Below are 18761 nucleotides of genomic sequence, written 5' to 3'. Positions count from 1 at the left end.
GCGCCCTGTCACCACTGGGTCCATGTTCCACAGAACGGAACAGGTGTGTCGCCCGTGTTCCGGTCAATGAGATGCACGCGCATGGCTCGTTGTGATGAGGGCTGTCTTTTAGATGCACCTGTGCCAAGCATGTGTATCTATCGATCCCGTCTGATCTGCCAGAAGGCGGGGCGTAAAGGAGCGTCCCTTCCTGTGTGTGGGGGGGGTGCGCAGTGGCGTGCATAATGTGACTGAAAGGCAGTTATAGTGGTGTTGACCTTTTCAGGGGAGATTAGATTGCCTGCCAAGACTGGTTAAAGGGAGAGATAGGGGCTGATCTCAGACCTGGCTGGCCAGCCCAAACGGCGGGTCCGCGTCTCCAGCGGCAGCCTACACGGCCGACAGGGTGTCATTTAGGACGCGGCTTCAGATCGAAGTCCTCCATCCGCCTCCTCTTTCCCGCTCGCAGGACAACAGGCAGGGTCTTAGACTGTGGACAATCCAATTTCAGCCACCCGGTTTGCCTGCATCCCACTTGCTTTTACTGGCGTCCCCGTTTTACTTCCTATCAGTCAACTATCAGCGTGATAGGAATCTTGTTTTCCCTTCTTGTCTCGATATCCCTTTCCACGCTCGCCGCTTTGGCCAATTGAGATTGAGCTGGATCGAATGCAGCGGCAGTTGGCTGTCCGTCCCCGCCACTTCCCGTTAGAGGGAGTATATTTGAGGGGGAATATTTATCTGTCCCGCCGGGGTTAAGGCTGGTTCTACCTAGTACCTTTCTCCTGTCTCTTCTCAGCAGGCCACCACACCACAGCCTTTAAAAATCAATGGCGTCCCCGGCCCTCCCTCCCTCCCCCCCTGCCCTCCCTCCCTCCCCCCCTTTGGCCTCAACCATACGTTGCTAACTAGCCTCAGGATCCATTCCCTGATCAATTGATTGGATTAACAGTGATTTCCCTTCCAGCCCTCCGCTCCCGCCTCCCCCACCTCCCCTGGCCTCCTCTGGCCACCGGCCACCATTAGCGGTCGGGACGGAGGGCCAATCTATTTATTTGTTTAGCCTCTCCCGCGTGTCGCCACTTGTTCACAGTAGATTAATGAAATGGCAGGCATCATTCGCAGTTTATCGCCTCGACGACCTCAATTCCGGGCTCGGCCGTCAGACCACCCCCTTCCCAGCAGCCTTTGAGGCATGCCAAAGATTCAGAGGTTGTGTGCGTGCTGTGGGAAAGACAAAGGCCACAACTTTGAGGGACAATGTTTTCGGGCCGTCTCTTGCTCGGCATCTGTCGCTGTGATATTGCCATTGGGTCTGGACCACGCTCCCCCCCATGTCTTTATGTGGCTGAGTGCTACCGGCGCAGCAGATATCCAGGCCTATTTATGCACCACAAACGTTGTCCACATTTGCTCCACGCCACCACAGGGACCACATAAAACCTAAACGGTCCCTTTTTATATGATCACTAAAAAACATGGGGATGTTGTAAAAAGGTTTAGCCTCGATGGCGAGCGGGGACGTGATTTCATCTCCTGCTGTGGCCGCTCCGCTCCGGCAGCTCAGAGCTTCTAGCCTGGGCCTGAGACATCTTTCCACTATATGTCTCCGTCTGTGCCCGTGTCCGTTTTGTATCCCGCGAGTCCGCTGTCAATGTCCGTCCCTGCCCACTCCATCAGCCCCCAGAACACTGTGGGTCTCCGGGGGCCGGCCAGACAGCGGGACGGGCAGGGTCTTAAGTGGACCTGAAGGGGGGCAGTCAGCCAGCAGTTGGAGTTTGTCTGCCGGGTCCGACGCTCATCACAGGGTTTATAGAGGTGCCAGTCAATCCCTGACAGACCGCTACGCTCCCACCATCAGCTGACAGACAGCTGACACCCCCCCACCTCCTGCCACTGACTGGCCGCGAACCAAACCGGAATGACCGTTGTTAATACATTATTGTCCTTCGCGAGGGTAGGAAAGTTCCATGGCTTAAAAGATGGTTAGAAGCTGACTCCCGCCTCCCCCTCCTCAGGAACAGGCTTTGCCATGTGCAGCACGAAGGAGAACCACGACAGCGACGCGGACCTGGACGTGGATGGAGATGACACGCTGGAGTACGGCAAGGCCCAGTACACGGAGGCTGACATCATCCCCTGTTCCGGAGAAGACCAAGGAGAAGCCAAAGAACGGGAGGCCCTGCGCGGAGCCGTGTTGAAGTCAGTTCACGTTTACACTAGTCAAACTTCATCTACTATGTTCCATTTGACTCTGTTCTGCTTTTATTTCCTATTCTGAGCTCTTCTCATAACAAAATGCATTCGGGTCTTACAGTGGAGGAATGCCGTCCAACAGAATAACACCAGAGTTCTCCAAATGGGCCAGCGACGGTGAGTCTGTGCTTTAAACAGCGATTTATCCCATTCTTTCGCGAGGTCAGTTAGCATATCGAAACCAACTGACTGACTGGTGGCCTTGCTGCTTGTCAACAGTTATCTTAGCTGTCTGGCGCCGAAGCGGATTTGAAACAAAACGTCCATTATATTCATGGTTGCTGTATTTTCAGTCGTTCCACCTGATGGATAATTTCCGTAACTCTCCCTCCCTCCACAGAGATGCCCTCCACGAGCAACGGAGAGACCAGCAAGCTGCAGCCTCCTCAGGATCCCAACACCTCCTGCTCGTCCTCCAACGCCCCGCGCACCTGTAAAAACAGTGACATAGAGAAGTAAGAATCATCCTCCACCCCCCCAGGACCTGGGGGGGGGCAGGCCAAAGTGCGTCTCCCCCACCCCCAGCCCTCCCCCATCACGTTTCCATTACTCTCCCGTGACTTCTCCTCATCCCACTGGTCCAGTCATAAATGATGCATTCCGTGCGGTCATTTTTCCTGCTGCTCTGAATCCAGCCGAGCCACACTTCATCCCCTGGTCTGATCACAGGGAGCGTCCGCCGGTATCGATCCAACCCCCCCACCCCCGTGTAGCTGTGTGCTCCATCTGGGCCAGACACACAGCACCGTGCAGGAATCCTAATATCCCCTGTCCCCTCTGCCCCCCCCCCACCCACCCACTCCACAGCCAGCCCATCTCCAGCCTATCCATTACAACCTAATCATCTGGAATTGTTTGCCTAGCCGTCGCTCTATGTTGCTCCAGTACTGTTCGCTTAGTGGAAGGTGGTGAACGCAACCAGCCCCCCCCCCCCCCCCCCACACACACACACACACACACACACACACACACTCTCTCCCCTCTACACTGGGCCTGTTTAGATACATCAGATAGACAGATCTTGTGTAGTAGAAACACAGGGAGCCCCCCGGCTCCTCCCTCCCGTTCTCCCAACCTTCCTCACTCCCTAGCAGCAGATAAATATGGATAACCTGCGGATGTGAAAGGGCAGTCCCTCTAATTCCCTCATCTCAATGTCCTCATCCATATTCCCCGACAAGAGGCGCCCGGGAAAACAATTTCCCAGCGCTGCTGCAGGCCCAGCCCCTCTGAATGGGTAATTGGGGTCAGAGCGGCACCGCTAGTGGAGAGAGGGACGATCGGGTGGGGTGGGGGGGTGGGATTGGTTGATTGCTTGCTTCTGCATGTCTGGCATATCGCCCCCCCCTTTGCTCTTCTCGCTCCCCATTTCGGCTCTATTTCTTCAGTTTCCCCCGGCCCTGTCTTAAACCTAGACACGGGTCAGAAACTGCGAGCGGCCGTCTGCCTTTGCCTTCCCTCACAATCTCCCTCTCAGTGTCTGCCTTCAGGCGTCAGAGACTGGCTGCTCCCTCACGTCATGTCCCCCGTGTCCACCCCCCCGGCGCTGACTCTTGAGTGAGATGAAAGAATGTTTTGGTTTTCGCCAAGCCGCCACAACAGCTCCACTTCCTGCTCCACTTCCTGCTCCACTTCCTGCTCCACTTCCTGCTCAACCACAGCTTCCGTGATCATCATCATCGACTTCCTGTGAAAGACTCGAATGTCGAACTGTGCAACCGTAGGATTGAGCGCGTGTTTTAGAAAATCCACGCACACGACGATTTCTTTTTACCTTTTAGTGTCCGTAGGCACGCGAACGCACACACATACACACTTTGAGAGGCCCTGCGTCCCTGGCTGCCACTAAATGCTTAATTGTAATGAATCAATCAGGAGGGAGCTGGTCAGCTGTCAAGAGTGAAGCTTCTCTGGCCACATATTAAATATCAGCAGCCTGCTGCCTCACAGCTCCAGCAGTGCATAAGCAGAGCAGCTTGAGATGTATTGATCTGGGTGCCGTCCCACACCGCTCACTATTCCCTTTATTCTGCAGTGTGTTTGACCCCAGCCAACTAGTGCAGAGAGACAGGGAGTGGAATGCGGTTTGGGAGGCGTCTCCATCCCTCCTGGTGGACTGTGTACCCTGGATAAATCTGTCTGTTGAGGGGGGACAGGAATTAATCAGCAGGACATCTTCTAGTAGTGACAGTATGTTCTGTCTGGGGCAGACGGATTGAGACAGACTGGTGGACAGACAGACATGAGTGTACACAGTCTAAACATGGAGGAAATGCCTTGTGTCCATAAGGGTCAAAGTATAGGTGTTAGTCAAGAGTGAGGGTGTATAAATAGTGAGTTAGCTCTTTTTTTTTTTTTAAGGTGTGTGTGTGTGTGTGTGTCTGGAGAAGGCAGGCAGGTGAGTTTCCTAAATGGCGAAGCCAGAAGCATGACAGTTTGGATTGATTCCTTTCTGTAACCCTGTTGAGAGTCCTTCCCTCCCATCTCCTACATGCACTGACATATGCTCCGTTTCCCACTCACACACAAATCTGCCACACAAACACAACACACACACACAGAAAATCCACACACACCAAACACACACGGCAGCCAGAGTCCTGGACCCTCCCGGGCCATTATCTAGTCGAGAGCTGCATTAGTCGTCTTGGAGACGGCCTGGGCATAGATCACTCCACCTGGTTGATGTCACACGGGGAAGAGAAGGACTAGGCTCTGAGAAGAGCCTCCCGCCTGCGTTCTGAATCAGCTTTATTAGCTTAGCTAACTGTCCGCTCTGCTCCAGACGTGACACAGAGCCATTTATTTAATATCCCGTCTTTCCCCCTGCCCGGCACGGAGAGGGGTGGATCACCACCCAGGAATACCCTGGCTGCCTCCCCACCACGTCCCCTATGTGGAGTCCTACACTCTGTTCCCTTTGGCGGGAGAACGGTGGAACGGAGTGCACTCCGGAAGTAGTAGGGGTAGATTCAGGACGTCTCCGCCAATTTCCTATCTCTCCAGCTGAACCCCTCCGCCCAGATATTTAGCATTTTTCTCCCGCTCGGCTGTTGCTGTCTACGGCGCTTTATTCGATCAGGTTTCATCTAGAGGAAGTTAGCAGGATATTGTATTATACTGCGGAGGGGGGATGATGTCATTTATCAGACAGAGCGAGGGTTGTTCTGGGAATGATAGTTTTTAACTGTTTGTTCTTTGCCTCGGTCGGATTCTTAGGGGGAGCATGCCCCGCGGAACTTTTTTCATACATAACCGGAGTGGGAATACTGTTAAATAATCACACAGCTGGATATCATTTATTTGCATTAACAGTGTGTCGTCGTCTGCATTTTGGGCTTTTCTATTTGTATTCTTTACATTTCAGAGCCAACATCTAGGAACAAAATGCATGCACTGTGACAGTTTTATGGGCAATTTCCTGAGCTGGAGGAAATGGGCTTAATCTGAGAATCCTTTTAAAGAGACCAAATAAGGCATTGAATGATTTCCGAGGAACAACGGGTTGAAACAATTCCCTTCCTTGCTGTTTGCAAAATGCATGTATGGGGGCTTTTTCAGCCCTCAATCCCAAATGAAAATGAGATTTGTCTCCTTTCGTTATGTTGATACATTGTGTGTGTGCGTGCGCGGGTCTGTGTGCGCACGCACGCGTGTGTGTTCCAGTAGTGAAATCTCTGATCTCATCCCAGATGGGTAATGATCTCTTGGCATCGGGGTCGTCTCCAGTCCCGCTCATTCCCAACAAGATAAATGAGCTCTCCAATGCCGCCAATGTGATTGCTGCAAACATTTCATGCTCAACTTGAAACAGTGGGGCAGATCTCCATGTAGCTCTGCAAATAATTGAATCTGTCCTGGATTTCTGTGTGATGACTCCACCCCTGCCTCTTGCCAAACCTCCACCCTGGACCCTGGCTGGGAGACAAGAGCAGCCCCCCACCCCCCATCTATATCAGACCATCCTCACACATGACTCAAGAAATCTCTTTGGACTGTTTGGTTTTATCATCAGGTGTCTGTGTAGTTATGGACTCATGGCCGGCACCACTCAAATGCTCCACACATCAACATTTACATTTTGGTTAATCCGCCCGCATTCCATGATGCAAATATTCAAGTGCTCTCATTAATATATATATATACACACACACATATTCACACCCAATACCGTTCAAAAGTTTGGGGTCACTTAGAAATGTCCTTGTTTTCCATGAAAACATAGATGAAATTAGTTTGAATGGGAAATATAGTCATTGACAAGGCTAGAAATAATTGCCCATCTTAATCTTTTCTTTGTATTGGCCAGTCTGAGATAAGAGTTGCAACTCTGCTTAGAAGGCCAGCAGTCCCGCATTGCCTCTTTGCTATTGACGTTGAGACTGGTGTTTTGCGGGTACCATTTTATGGAGCCGCTAGTTGAGGATGTGTGTGGCGTCTGTATCTCAAACTAGACACTAATGTCCTGATTTGTCCTCTAACTCAGTTGTGCACTGGGGCCTCCCACTCCTTTCTATTCTGGTTAGAGACAGTTTGTGCTGTTCTATGGAAGGAGTATTACCCAGTATTGTGGAAGATCTTAAGTTTCTTGGCATTTTTTTGCATGATATTGCCTTAAATTCACAAAACAAGTATAGACTGACTTATTTCAGAACAAAGTTCTTTGTTTCTGGCCATTTTGAGCCTGCAATCGTACCCACAATTGCTGTTGCTCCTGTTACTCAACTAGTCTAAAGCAATTTTAATCAGCACAACAGTTTTCAGCTGTGCTAACATCACTGCAAAAGGGTTTTCTAATGATCAATTAGCCTTTTAAAATTATAGATTATAGAAGTCAACACAATGTGCCATTGGAACACAGGACATGGTTGCTGATAATGGGCCTCTGTACACCTATGTTGGTATTCCATTGATTATCAGCGGTTTAAAGCTACAATATTAATTTACAACATTAACAATGTCTACACTGTATTTTGTTGTTTAATGGTCGAAAAATGCTTTATAAGACTAGGACATTTCTATATGCTGTATATAAAAATGTGAGTTCCTGCGAGGGTGAATCCCATATTGTTTGTGCAGGCCTATCACGCAAAAACAAATGGCATGTAGAGTTTTGACATGTACAGATGACATATTTAAATGGGCGAATGGTGGAGGCAGTGAGTGTGTGGATGTGGATTAATCCCCATTGTAAAAGGCTGTCAGTCCCCTGGGCCTCTCCTCCCTCCCCCTGTATCTAACTGTAATTACACCAGCCAGCAGTGTGCTCCGGAGGCCACCGTCGGGCCTGCCCTCCTCTGTTCCCCACGCCTGTCTGGCTTGGTCCCTGTCGGGCCTCCCTCCTCCTTGCCGGGGAGATGAAAGGCCGGTATATAGGTGGACGCTAGATTAAGATAACGGGCTGATGGAGATAGATTGCAACGGGGCAGCGGCCCGGGGAGCCTGGCAAGGCTGGCTAATGAAATGAGAAATGGGCACGCCTTAAAGCCTCCCGCCAACATTCACACTGAACACCTAATGTGAAGGACCGGCTCGCTCTCACTCTCTCTCTCACACTCCCCCCACCACTCCCGCCATCTCTCACACTCCCCCCACCACTCCTGCCATCTCTCACACTCTCTCTCTTTTTCTCTCTTTTTCTTCTCCGGTGGCGTCGTCATGTGTGTTTTAATATGGAGAAAGTTTTGAAACGGGATTGCTGAGTTTTCCCTTCTGAACACCAGCCAGGGGTTTTTTGTGGTCCTCTGCAGACCGGTATTGTGTAGTGCCCTGGCCACACAGATGTATCAGAGCAGCCTGGGGAATCTCTGCGCGGGGTACTAATTCAGGTTGGATTGGAAGCCTTGTAAGGTTTTATGTGTGCTCAAGGCCACTGTACCTTCAGCACCCCACAGAGTCCCACTGTGATCAAAACCCTTTAGCCCGGTCCGGATTCACGGCCCTGTTTTATGCCTGCAACGTTTGCTTCACTTGTATTTCCCTGAGCGTAACATGCCTCCACCAATAACTTATCTCATAAATCCTTTAACGTTTAGCGAAGGTTGTTTGGTCTACATATATATTAAGCTGTTATAAATTACAGTCGCCTAGCGTCTAAGAAAAAGTTGTATAAAACGGCAGCATCTTTTTCCCCCTGACCAGTCATGATAAATCGTCATCATTTATGCAGCTTATCCCCAGTTAAGTTTCTTTCTCTGTTGAATAAGCTTCCCATATGCTCTGGCAATTTTTGTAATCATTTATTATAAGTAATGAGTCCTGTTGTTTTTATTTTGTCTCTTGTTTGTTTTTTTGATAAAGTTGGATACTTTATTGACTATATTTATAGCCAGGCTGTAAAAAAAGAAAGGGTTACCTTGTTTTGAAGACAATAGGAGTTAGACCTTGATGTAAGCAGTTGGGAACTAATCGGTCATGATGTGGTAAAAACTGCAAGTATATATACATTAATAGAGGCTAACGTTCGTATTTGTAATGCATGTCTGATGTCCAGCGGACCTGCCCAGGGTTGGCAACCCAATGATACCGACATCAAATGGTGGATTCAGCCCTATGTGGTCATGTAGTGTTCTCTAATTAGCCAGGAAGACACACTCTGTTTGCCGTCCATTGCCCATACAGCTCAAGCCTCCATGTAACAAAAGATTACCCCCCCCCCCCCCTTTGTTGCTCAAGGGAATTAAATAACTTTTTTTATATAAATCACCAGCTAAATTGATATTATGGTCAAAGCGTTTGTCTCCGAGAGGAGAGAAGGGTTGGACTTTATAGGGAGAAGTTGTACTCAGCGGTGCCCGATGACAGTGTTGGTTGAGTGAGCTACCACAGGGATTTATGAAGCTGTAAAAGAGAAAACACCAAGCTACGGAGGGCAGCACTACTGGGCCTGCTTTATAAGCAAGCACGCTAATCAAGGCTAAATGCCTTTTTACAAGCTCCCAGCTAATAAGAGGAGATTTTAAAGCTTTATGGCCATGGTGTCGCAGATTGAGTCACAGGACGGGAGACAGTGACTGTCCCGGATCTCCTTTCCCTGGCTATCCTTGGCCAAGCCCCCCCCCCCCCCCCCCACGGATGTTAACTATCATGGTCACTGCCAACTCATCCCTTGTACCTGCACCAGACAAGTGAACTCTCGTTCTCTTCAGTTAATATTTGGCATAAGAAAGTGCCTTTGTATGAAGCTAGTTGAGATCGTGTGTCGACAGTGTGATGTCCAGCCGTCCTTCCCTAATGTCTATTTCTCTGCCCGCCTCAGGGCCCTTCACCGCTTCTTATTAAACCACCACCCAGTTCCACTAGTATAACAGATGAAGCCATAGACGGCTGGGAAACGGTGGGCCTTCAGACCACCACTAATCGGGGGGGGGGATATATGCCTTGTTTGCTCCTCCCGTTGAGAGCCGCTCCAATGGTAAATCAATGCTGTAGATCAGCGCTCCATCTGGCTGGAAAATGAGCAGATCACCATAAACATCTGGCCAGCGCCGCGTCCCGGACAATCATCGGCGGCCATATTGATTTAGTTATTGCTAGTTGATATGCTGCAGGACAGTGTTAAATGTACATTGGCCGGGCGGCAGCAGCATTAATCAGCGGATATTTAGTGGAGGGCCTGAGAGGTGAGGAGGGGAGGGAGTCGTAAATCTGCCCACTTCCTATGTACGGCCGCCCACTTCCTATGTAAGGCCCCACTATTGACAAGGGCCCCCATGGGTCCCAGTGTACTGCTTTAGACCCACTGTGTTGAACTGCCATGGATATGTCTGCTGTCTAGTAGGCCTGGGAGGATATGGACAGGTGTTAAATAGGAATGTGTCATGTTATATGACCACCTTGCGGCTTAGCCTAAAGACAGAGCCTGTCAGGACCATGCCGTTTTCATGGCGACGATGTTGAAACTGGCTTCTTCATAACATCGTATTTATGTTGTAGAATTTTGAATTGTAGAAAATTGTCATTGTGTGAACAACTCAACCAAACCAGGTGGCCTAGAAGCGTAATGATAACGGACGCCGAACAATTTGACTCTTGATTTCCGCTGTAGTTCTGCCAGATAAGCACCATCGAGGGGTTTCTTCTTGAGTGTCACTGTCCTGACCCCAGCCTTTTGTTCTCGGCAGGATCACGGAGGACTCGACTGCCACCACGTTGGAAGCACTAAAGGCCCGCATCCGGGAGCTGGAGAAACAGATCCTGCGAGGGGACCGATATAAATGCCTCATCTGCATGGTAAGGAACCGGCCCTTCAGCCTCCGTCTGTCTCTCTGCACGCCAGCCATTACGGAGTGTCTGAATCTGCGCAGCCCAAATGGCCCCCTGCTCCCTTTGAAGGGCCCTACTGTCCACCAGGTCCCATGGGGTACCATTTAGGAAGCAGGCTTTGTGTTGTGTTGACATGATTCCTGCATGGCCTGAATGTCCGCACGCACCCCCCACCCCAGCACCCCCCGCCCCGTGTTTCCCTGAGGTTCTGTTGCACCAACTGTCCCCTGGCTCTGAAGCCCCAGCTGCCCCTTGTATTGGCTTATTACCATCCCACAGCTCCGAGGGCCTTCGTCTGACCATCCCACCTGATGGTTCATTATCATTTAGGGCCGGTCAATAATAACTCCTGTCTTTGGTTATCGACGTCACCGTGGTGATTGACGTCCATCAATGCATCCGGTTTGATTATCTGTCCTGTCCCTGATGACTGGCTCGGTCAGTGGCTCCCCTATCTGGGGGATGGTCAGGAACGCTGCGGCCCGGATAAATGCGGTGCCTTTTCCTAAGCTTTCCCGGGTTTGCCGGATCGTCGCCGCTCGTAGCATCACGCAGCCGTCTTCCCGCCACTAGAACCAGCGAAGGCGCCGCATTCCTCCGCTTTGGCATACCCTGCTCCCTGGCCGCCAATCTGGCATCTGAGGAGAAGCAAGCGATTCCTGTCGCCTGCCCCTCCTAAAGGTCGTCCCGGCCCTGGGGTGAGGGAGACGAGGAGCGGGTAGGGAGAAGCATATTGATCACCCCTGCCCTCCGGTTACCATCCTGAAACTAATTAGTCATTCGTCCCCGTGTCACTGGTCTCCCAGGCAGGCCAAGGGGGGCGGGGCATGTCACCCTGCTGTTACTGACCGACCAACCAGTGATGAAGTGGCATAATGCAGTGACCTGAACATTAAACACAGGGACGAAAGCGGTTGGGGGTCTTACTAAGCCTCGCTCTTTTCACACAAAATGGCGTGGCCTTGCTCAGCCAGTTGAGTCGAGCGTCTTTCTCCTCCAGCCCCCCTGAGGACCACAGAATCTTTGTTCCACTGAACACTTGTTACGACGTCGTAGGGGCAGACCACCCCTGTGCGGTCCTCCTCTGTGGAGCTCCACCGCCACCTGCTGGTGCTCTGTGGAACTGCACTCAGAATGGACACCTTGGATTTTCCCGCCTGCCATCTCCACGTGCGGTACTGCCCCCCCCCCCCACCCCCCATTGTCCTTCGGTCCATACCTTCGACCCAACATGTATCCCGGCGTTTGAATGGATCTCCGTCGCGTTTTTTGTTCAGATCCAAATAACACGAGCTGCAGCAGAAACTCCCGTGGATCTCTCCCGTGTTGTCTGTGAATGCATGTCAGTGTCAGTCCAGTCCGGTCCGTACCTGTTTCTCTCAATGCCTTCTAGTCCGCCGCATTCTTGTGCTCAGCAGTGCCCCCACCCCCCCACCCCCTCTGTACTTCTCTACAGAGGAAGAGATTCCAAACAGACAGGGCCGAAGACAAGAATCTGGGCCAATCGAGCCGGGCCCTGGCGGTCACGGCAGCCAATGAGAGGCGGGTTGCGGAGAGCTCAAAGCCCCTCCCGCTCAGCGTTTACTGTTTGTATAGAGGCTACGTAATGGGCTGCGCCGGCGGCGGGATTAAACGGCTGATGCCGCTACGGAGGGTAAGGCTGTCTGTGCTCGCTCCCACGCCCCCCCCCCCCCCCCCCAAACCGGTGTCCCCCATGCCCACACGCCTCCCTGCCTGCTCGCCCGGCCGGACAGCCCCCCTCCTCCCTGCCTGTGCTTGTAGCTGGGCTGCCCGGTTGCTTTTGGTTCAGTGCTGTCGTTCCGGGCCTGTTCCGTGTCTCGTGTGTGGTCGTGCGCTTCGGTGTCTGTTCGTGGCCGGTCCCCATGGTTCCCCTTTAACCTCTTCGATCTTCTCTCTCTCCCTGTCCATCTGTGTGTCTCTTCCTTTCCCATGGCAGGACTCGTACACGATGCCCCTCACCTCCATCCAGTGTTGGCATGTCCACTGTGAGGAATGCTGGCTGAGGACTTTGGTAAGAAACCCCATGTTAACACGGTTGGGACTCATCATACTGTCTGTCTCTGTCAGTATGTCTCTCTCCTTTTTGGTACTTTACATAGACATGGTAACACACAACAGCCCCCCCACCCCCCACAAATGGGTAGTTAAACTGTGAAATAAAGAGGTCCTCTGCTCTATGAATTAAATGGCCTTAGGCCTACACACACTCTCTCTCTGGAATATTCAGTATTCCCTTTTCCCTTCATTTTGCTATAGATCATTGATTAGAGCTTTGGATAATGACGTAAATGATTAGGACCGTTTTGTTGCGTCAGATCCTAGCGTCGCTGGCCCCGTCGCTGGCACCTCTCTCCACCATCACTGTGGAGAGTCGGCTTGGCTGTTGGTGCGTCTCGGGGCCAGCGTTTGTTTTCCGCTCCTGTTTTTATGTGCCCTTCCCAGAACGGGCGTAATCCTTGAACGCTTTCCGCCGGTACACACGGAAACAATTCATAAGAACACGCTTTCCCGCTCAGCCTTCCTTCAATATACAATGTATTAAATAAGCTGCTCTGTGTCTTGATTCATCACAAAGGCCTGTGTGACAAAAACAGAACGACGGGGGTGGGAGGGGGACGGGGGAGGGAGGAGGTGGGAGGGGGACGGGGGAGGGAGGGGCGGGTAAAATGTGTGCCTGCCACAGCAGCTAGTTCCTAATGCGGGCATTAATATGTTGCCCGAAGACAGCAATAAAAGTGCAGCGCAGCAGGGCTCCCCGCGTCTTGATCAAAGTAAATGCGTCTAATCTAGTTACCGTCGGGCCTCCTCTTATGAATTTAATAGAGCTCTGCAGCTGGCGCACAATGTGAGAAGCCCACACCAATGCACCAGGCTCATTAAGATCAGGTAACTCCTTTATTTTATATGAAGAAAAGAAAGAAAGGGCCGGCCGTCATTTCTTTGTGTAAAGAGGGATGAAGGAACCTGGTTCTCGTTGGAGCCGAGGGGTAAAGGTGGGTTGGGGGGGGGGGTTGAAAGGGTTCCTGGTAGCAGTAGGCGGGGTTAAGATGAGCTATTCACCAATACGCAGACAGGGGAACAGTGGCTTGACTGTCAGGCTCCTAGGTCAGTACACTCATTTTCACTTCATTTACTTTCTAAATTGAACCTGCGGGCTTTTGAGATGTAACGAGAGCCGTCCGTTTGGGCTACGTCGGAGTCTCACGAGACGGCCCCTACATATGACCCAGGCTCCGCCTCTCTCCTCGGCCTGTCTTTTCTGTAGACATGAGCAGACCGGGGAGCGCCGGGGTGTGAGAACTGCCCAGGTCTACCCAGGCCCCACCCTCCCTCCGACCGGTGCGAGAGCCCCTGGTTCCCGACAGGCATCGCGGAGACGGCGCAGTTGGTTAGCGCGGGTCAAACCCGGTCCGCCACATCAGTGTATGATTCTGTCACCATGTGTCCTCAGAGTTCTCAGCGCGAGGCGTCAGATCGCCTGGGTTCATCCCAGGTTCCCGGGCAGTCAGCAAGTACGCCTCAGACTTGGCGTACACATTCCCCAGTGTGCTGAAAGTTGACTGGCGCTTCGCACGCACACGCCCTCACGCAGTCTCTCTCACACACACACACGATTAGAAGGCTAAACATATTCCTCACACCTCACAGGCTGAGGCTGGAGCCCAGTCTGAGTTGGGTCAAACTGCGGGAGTCTACACGGTGCTTAAGAGTCGTGACAGCCCCTTTGGGGTCAGACACATTGCACCTGGCAGGCTCGCTCAAAAATGAATCCTGGTTGAACCCCTGTTTCAAAACATGCCAGGGTAGAGTCTCCAGGTTTTCTCTTGGCAGAGGGTTTGGTTGCGTGGCGGCCCAGAATGAGACCACACACAGTACCCTGCTCCGGCACCCGCTGTCTTATTACTGCAACACGTCCACGGTTTTATAGAGGATGGCAGTGTTTCAGGGGAGGTGAACTGAGCAGGTACCCAGCGGGACCATGGGTAGGCTTTGATGCTCCACGTGCTCAGCTCTCAGCCTCCTGTGTGATGGCTGAATGACTGCCAATGTTTCACACCCCCTAGTGACATGCTGCGTATATTTTTATATATATATATATATATATATATACTCACTCAGTGGCTAAATGTAATCTGAGCACTCGCATGATTTGGTTCACTACTCATTGACTGGGTTCTATACCTGGTTTGGATGTGGTTAGTTTGGTCTAGCATTTCTGGCCAGTTGGTCGAGTTATTTTACCTGGGGAGGTTTAATTGTGTGTATTGGGGCCGAAACATTCATCTTTTTTGTTTGTCTCTCTCTCTGTCCTGCAGGGAAACAAGAAACTGTGCCCACAATGCAACACCATCACATCACCAGGCGATCTGAGGCGTGTCTACTTGTGAAGAAGACAGCGCTTGCCTGACCGGCCCCCACCTCCAGCCCCGTCCCTCCCACCCACTCCTCCTTCTTCCATTTCCTCTCAGCGTATTGCATTTTTTTTGGTTTGTTTTTGACCTTGCGTGAGCCTGGGCTTTGATCCCCCACCCCCAGAGAGACGACCCCTGATGTCTCCAGTGACTCTTCACACCTGGGGGGAGGACTGTCTGACCCACGAGACTTGGGAACAAAACTGTTCATTTAGTCTGAGCATTCGCAGAACAGGCTCCCTGCTCACTCCACACTGCCCTCTAGCGGCGGGTGGTCCACTCTGCAGGCGACAACCATCCACCCTGGCTCACGCTCCTGCTTTAGGGTGTTTGGTCCCATAGCTCCCAAGTGAAGGGTCCCAGTTTTGCTGTTTTCATTCCTGATGGAGCCTAATCCAACCCCGCCCCCAACCCCCGCCCCCCGAGAGACCCAGGTGGGAATGTGTGGTAGACCCTCTCCCCCCCATACCATCTCTACCCGCTCTGTAAGAAAAACCTCTATCGGTTCCAGTCACCTGGGCAGCCCAGCTAGACGTTTAGACCGCGGTCTGTCCTCACAGCCAGCCAGCTTTAAGGGCCTGCTAAGGGGGAAAGCAAAACAAACTTTAGGAGCTTTCAGCCAAAGCAACAACCTCAGAACAACCAAGGGATCGTCCTCTTCTCCTTTTCAAACGTTTTTCTTTTGTGCTGTTAAGTAGTGAAGTCAACCAAATCCCAAGAGTCAGTGCAAGCACATGTATAATAGTCTATGTATGTTTACAGTGTTGTGTGTAAATGACATAGAAGTTACACTTGTATACATAGGGTCCACACACACGCGCACACACACGCACACACACACACACTAAAGTATATATTATTACAGACCGGTTTTGAGTTTTGGGGAGGGGAAGGGAATTATGTTTTAAAAAAATTGGCGATAAAGAAAGCCCTCTGTATTTTTAAAGCAATGTTGTCGTCCTAAGGTTAAAGTTGTATTTCGTTGTACAGGAATACATTTAAGTAATAATAATAAACTACTCCAATAGAAATTCAAGGTTTAGACGGTGTAAAGTTTTCATTCAATTATACAGTAAAAGCTGTAGAAGATGTAGACCTAAAGCAATTTCTTTGGCCCGGGAACATTACCCAACATAAGGAGAGTTGATGGCTTTGAATTGTTCCATAACTGCAACGCGGGCTAAATCACAACCAATTCAGTTTACTACCACCTGCGCTGCTTCTTCTTAGTTGTACAGCCTGTGTGCTGATCCTGTCACTTCCTCATCACTTTGGTTTCTGTTATGACCTCCGCTCAGACCAAGCCTCCTAAGATGCTTCTCCCGAAATGTTTTTGAGCGCTCCTCCTGTTGTGCTGTCCAGCAAAGGCTCCAACCTGGCAACTCTTAAAGGCAGGTCCTTCCCATCTGTGAGGGAGGGAGTAGTGGGCCGCCACATCGGCCCCCGACCAGTCACTGAACACTTCACCACAGCAAGGTGGCGTGCTTTGTATTTGTAAAACTATGTATCCTGTGATGTCTGTATTGATGTAAGCTGACAAAAAAATAAAGAAATGAAAGGTTTATGACTGAATTTAAACCCCCAACTCCAACCCTGCAGATGTTAACACATGTACAGAAATGTTCAATTCTCAGTGAAGGGATCAATAGATGGCTTTAGTCACAAATGCAAAGAGTTGGATATTTATTTCAGTCCAGACCAAATTTCCATTCACCTCCATTTCCTTCATGGACTAGCATTTTCAGAACTTTGTCTCCAGTTTAGTGCTTCTTGAGTCCTTTGTTTACGTCTAAGATCGTCTCTGATCATCTCCCTCTGTTGTGGATTTAGATGCTATTTTACGAAGACTGTTTGGTAATGATGTTTACAATGTAGACACAGCAGCTGTATCTCTTTGTTTTTTCGAAAAGCAGTATAAAACCTCTTTAGTCATGTATTGTTGTTCCACTAGGGGGAATGTTCTGAAGCAACCTGTTACAAAGTGTTACCATAGGCTTGTAGAACCCAAGGGATCTGTTGAGTTATTCCATAATGTTTTGACTGTGGCTGCAGATCTGACCTTTTCAGGATATTTAGTCTGCCCGACTGAGAGATCTGGAGTTTTCTAAACTTCTGTGCATGTGATGGTTCTCCATGCCATCTTGTAGTTGACTTGTGAAGATCAGGCTACTCTAGTGAGTTTAATAAAGTTTGGTTAAAGAACAATGTCTGAAAGATCACAAGGGTCACAGTATTCTTGGCCATGTAAGCGGACCGAATAAAAGCAACGTGTAACATTACCGTAAGACAAACACTTCCATTTGAAGTTTATCATTCAGTGAGGCGTCATTCTGCATACTTTCCATTAGATTTCAATCAGTTCATGAGGATAAGCATTTTGATCACCTCACAGTAATACACTGATCTCAAAGCAGCGTAAATTGTTTTCAGCGAGGTACAGTGCACAGATGGTAGAGCATATGGAGGTCTATTGCATAGACCGTTTGAATTACAGAGGCTATTGGCATTCACTGTTGAAAATGATCCACACATGCAATGACGCTTTAGAAAGTTGGCTACTGAGTCATCCTTGAAGGTTTTATTTATTTTCCTTTTCTCCAACATACCTCTGTTCATACTGTACTTGTATAGGTTTTGTCTTCGGTTTTGTTATAGTTTCACTTCGTAGTTACATGTATAGGATACCATGCATAGGCAAATAAACACTTAAAAGCTGTGGTGCACATTTGAACACAATAAGAGCTCACTGCACCATACTGTATGTCTGGAGTCAGGAGTTCTGGGAATCCACTTCACAACAGCTGATAATGAAGGCTGACGGTATTCTCTCCCATTGTGGGTTTCTTCCTTCAACTGGAGATTTATTTCAACCTGCCCCAAAGATGACAAATTGCACAAGATGATTGTGTCAGATAATTTGTGTCTTGTATATTCTTGAAAATGGTACGTGTCTTTCCCGTTTGTAAACTACATTTGACATTAATTAAATGATTGTAAATCTGAAGTCACCTTTCTCTACTGCTTTTATTCCCGCCTCCAATTTTTTTCCCCTAATGACTTAAAACAAGCTGAAGGAACGGGCGGTCTTTATTTCCATCTAGTGGAAAAAGATGTCCACTAACAACTCCCAAGGCCCGACACTCCTAATGATGGTTGCTCTCCAGATGGCGCAGGCGGAGGCAGGGGAAAGTGTGTGTGCTTGTTAACATCGCATGAACAAACCAGTCAAGGAACATTGCCCATTCAGCAGAAGCCTATTAGAGCAATTTGGTGAAATTACTACAAGATGATCACAGAAAGTAATTCCCTTGCCCCCGCTTAGATCCACAGCCAAATCTTGAAATCAACCCATGTAGCCTTTCCGATGCTGAACCAAAGAAAGGCATATTGAGGAGAACTCAACAATCCCCAGGACTCAGTAAGTGTTATCAGATGCTAATAAACGAATGATAAATGAGTGGGAAAGCCGGGAGGGGTTGTAATGGGCCTTTCGAACTGAAGTTATCCTGCAACCCAAGCTGAAAATTCTGGGAGCTCTTTAGAGTGGAGTCCTAGTCAGAGCTAATACTTCCCTAATGGGCCAGGTTATACAGTATAGTACACTAGAAAGATAACATTTAGGGTGCTTTGGGACCATATCCAGGAGTTCATCAACCCTTCAGAAGGCCTGGTTCTGATTTCCTTTTTGGAGTCGATGACCGCCACCTCGTACAGGAAGGTTGATGGACCAACCTGGATGGCAACGCTCCAGTCGTACCACAAAGAGGACATGGTGAGACTAAGTCACTTTGATTGGAACTGATGCGTAGATGTCCGCATGCTTGACCC

At 50.0% G+C, this 18761-nt stretch overlaps 1 protein-coding gene across 9 annotated transcripts in view; it reads left to right on the top strand.

Annotated features, from left to right (window-relative positions):
* The window catches only part of rnf220a (ring finger protein 220a), a 131270-nt gene extending 114773 nt beyond the window's left edge, over positions 1-16497 (top strand). For 5 of the 9 annotated variants that reach the window (XM_034291375.1, XM_034291374.1, XM_034291373.1 and 2 more), the window contains 6 exons: positions 1998-2181; positions 2297-2352; positions 2576-2690; positions 10359-10467; positions 12458-12532; positions 14838-16497. In XM_034291375.1, coding sequence (XP_034147266.1) covers positions 1998-2181; positions 2297-2352; positions 2576-2690; positions 10359-10467; positions 12458-12532; positions 14838-14909 — 611 coding nt within the window. In that variant the 3' untranslated portion in view covers positions 14910-16497. Of the gene's footprint in view, positions 1-1997; positions 2182-2296; positions 2353-2575; positions 2691-10358; positions 10468-11956; positions 12155-12457; positions 12533-14837 lie in introns of all 9 variants that reach the window. The other 4 variants (XM_034291371.1, XM_034291370.1, XM_034291369.1 and 1 more) reach the window with 1 other exon arrangement.
* Positions 16498-18761: the final 2264 nt, after the last annotated feature.

This window comes from Esox lucius, chromosome 3 (assembly GCF_011004845.1).
Source record: "Esox lucius isolate fEsoLuc1 chromosome 3, fEsoLuc1.pri, whole genome shotgun sequence".
Classification (NCBI taxonomy): domain Eukaryota; kingdom Metazoa; phylum Chordata; class Actinopteri; order Esociformes; family Esocidae; genus Esox; species Esox lucius.
The sequence above is the reverse complement of the archived record's forward strand: the minus strand, read 5'-3'. Positions and strand labels throughout refer to the sequence as shown.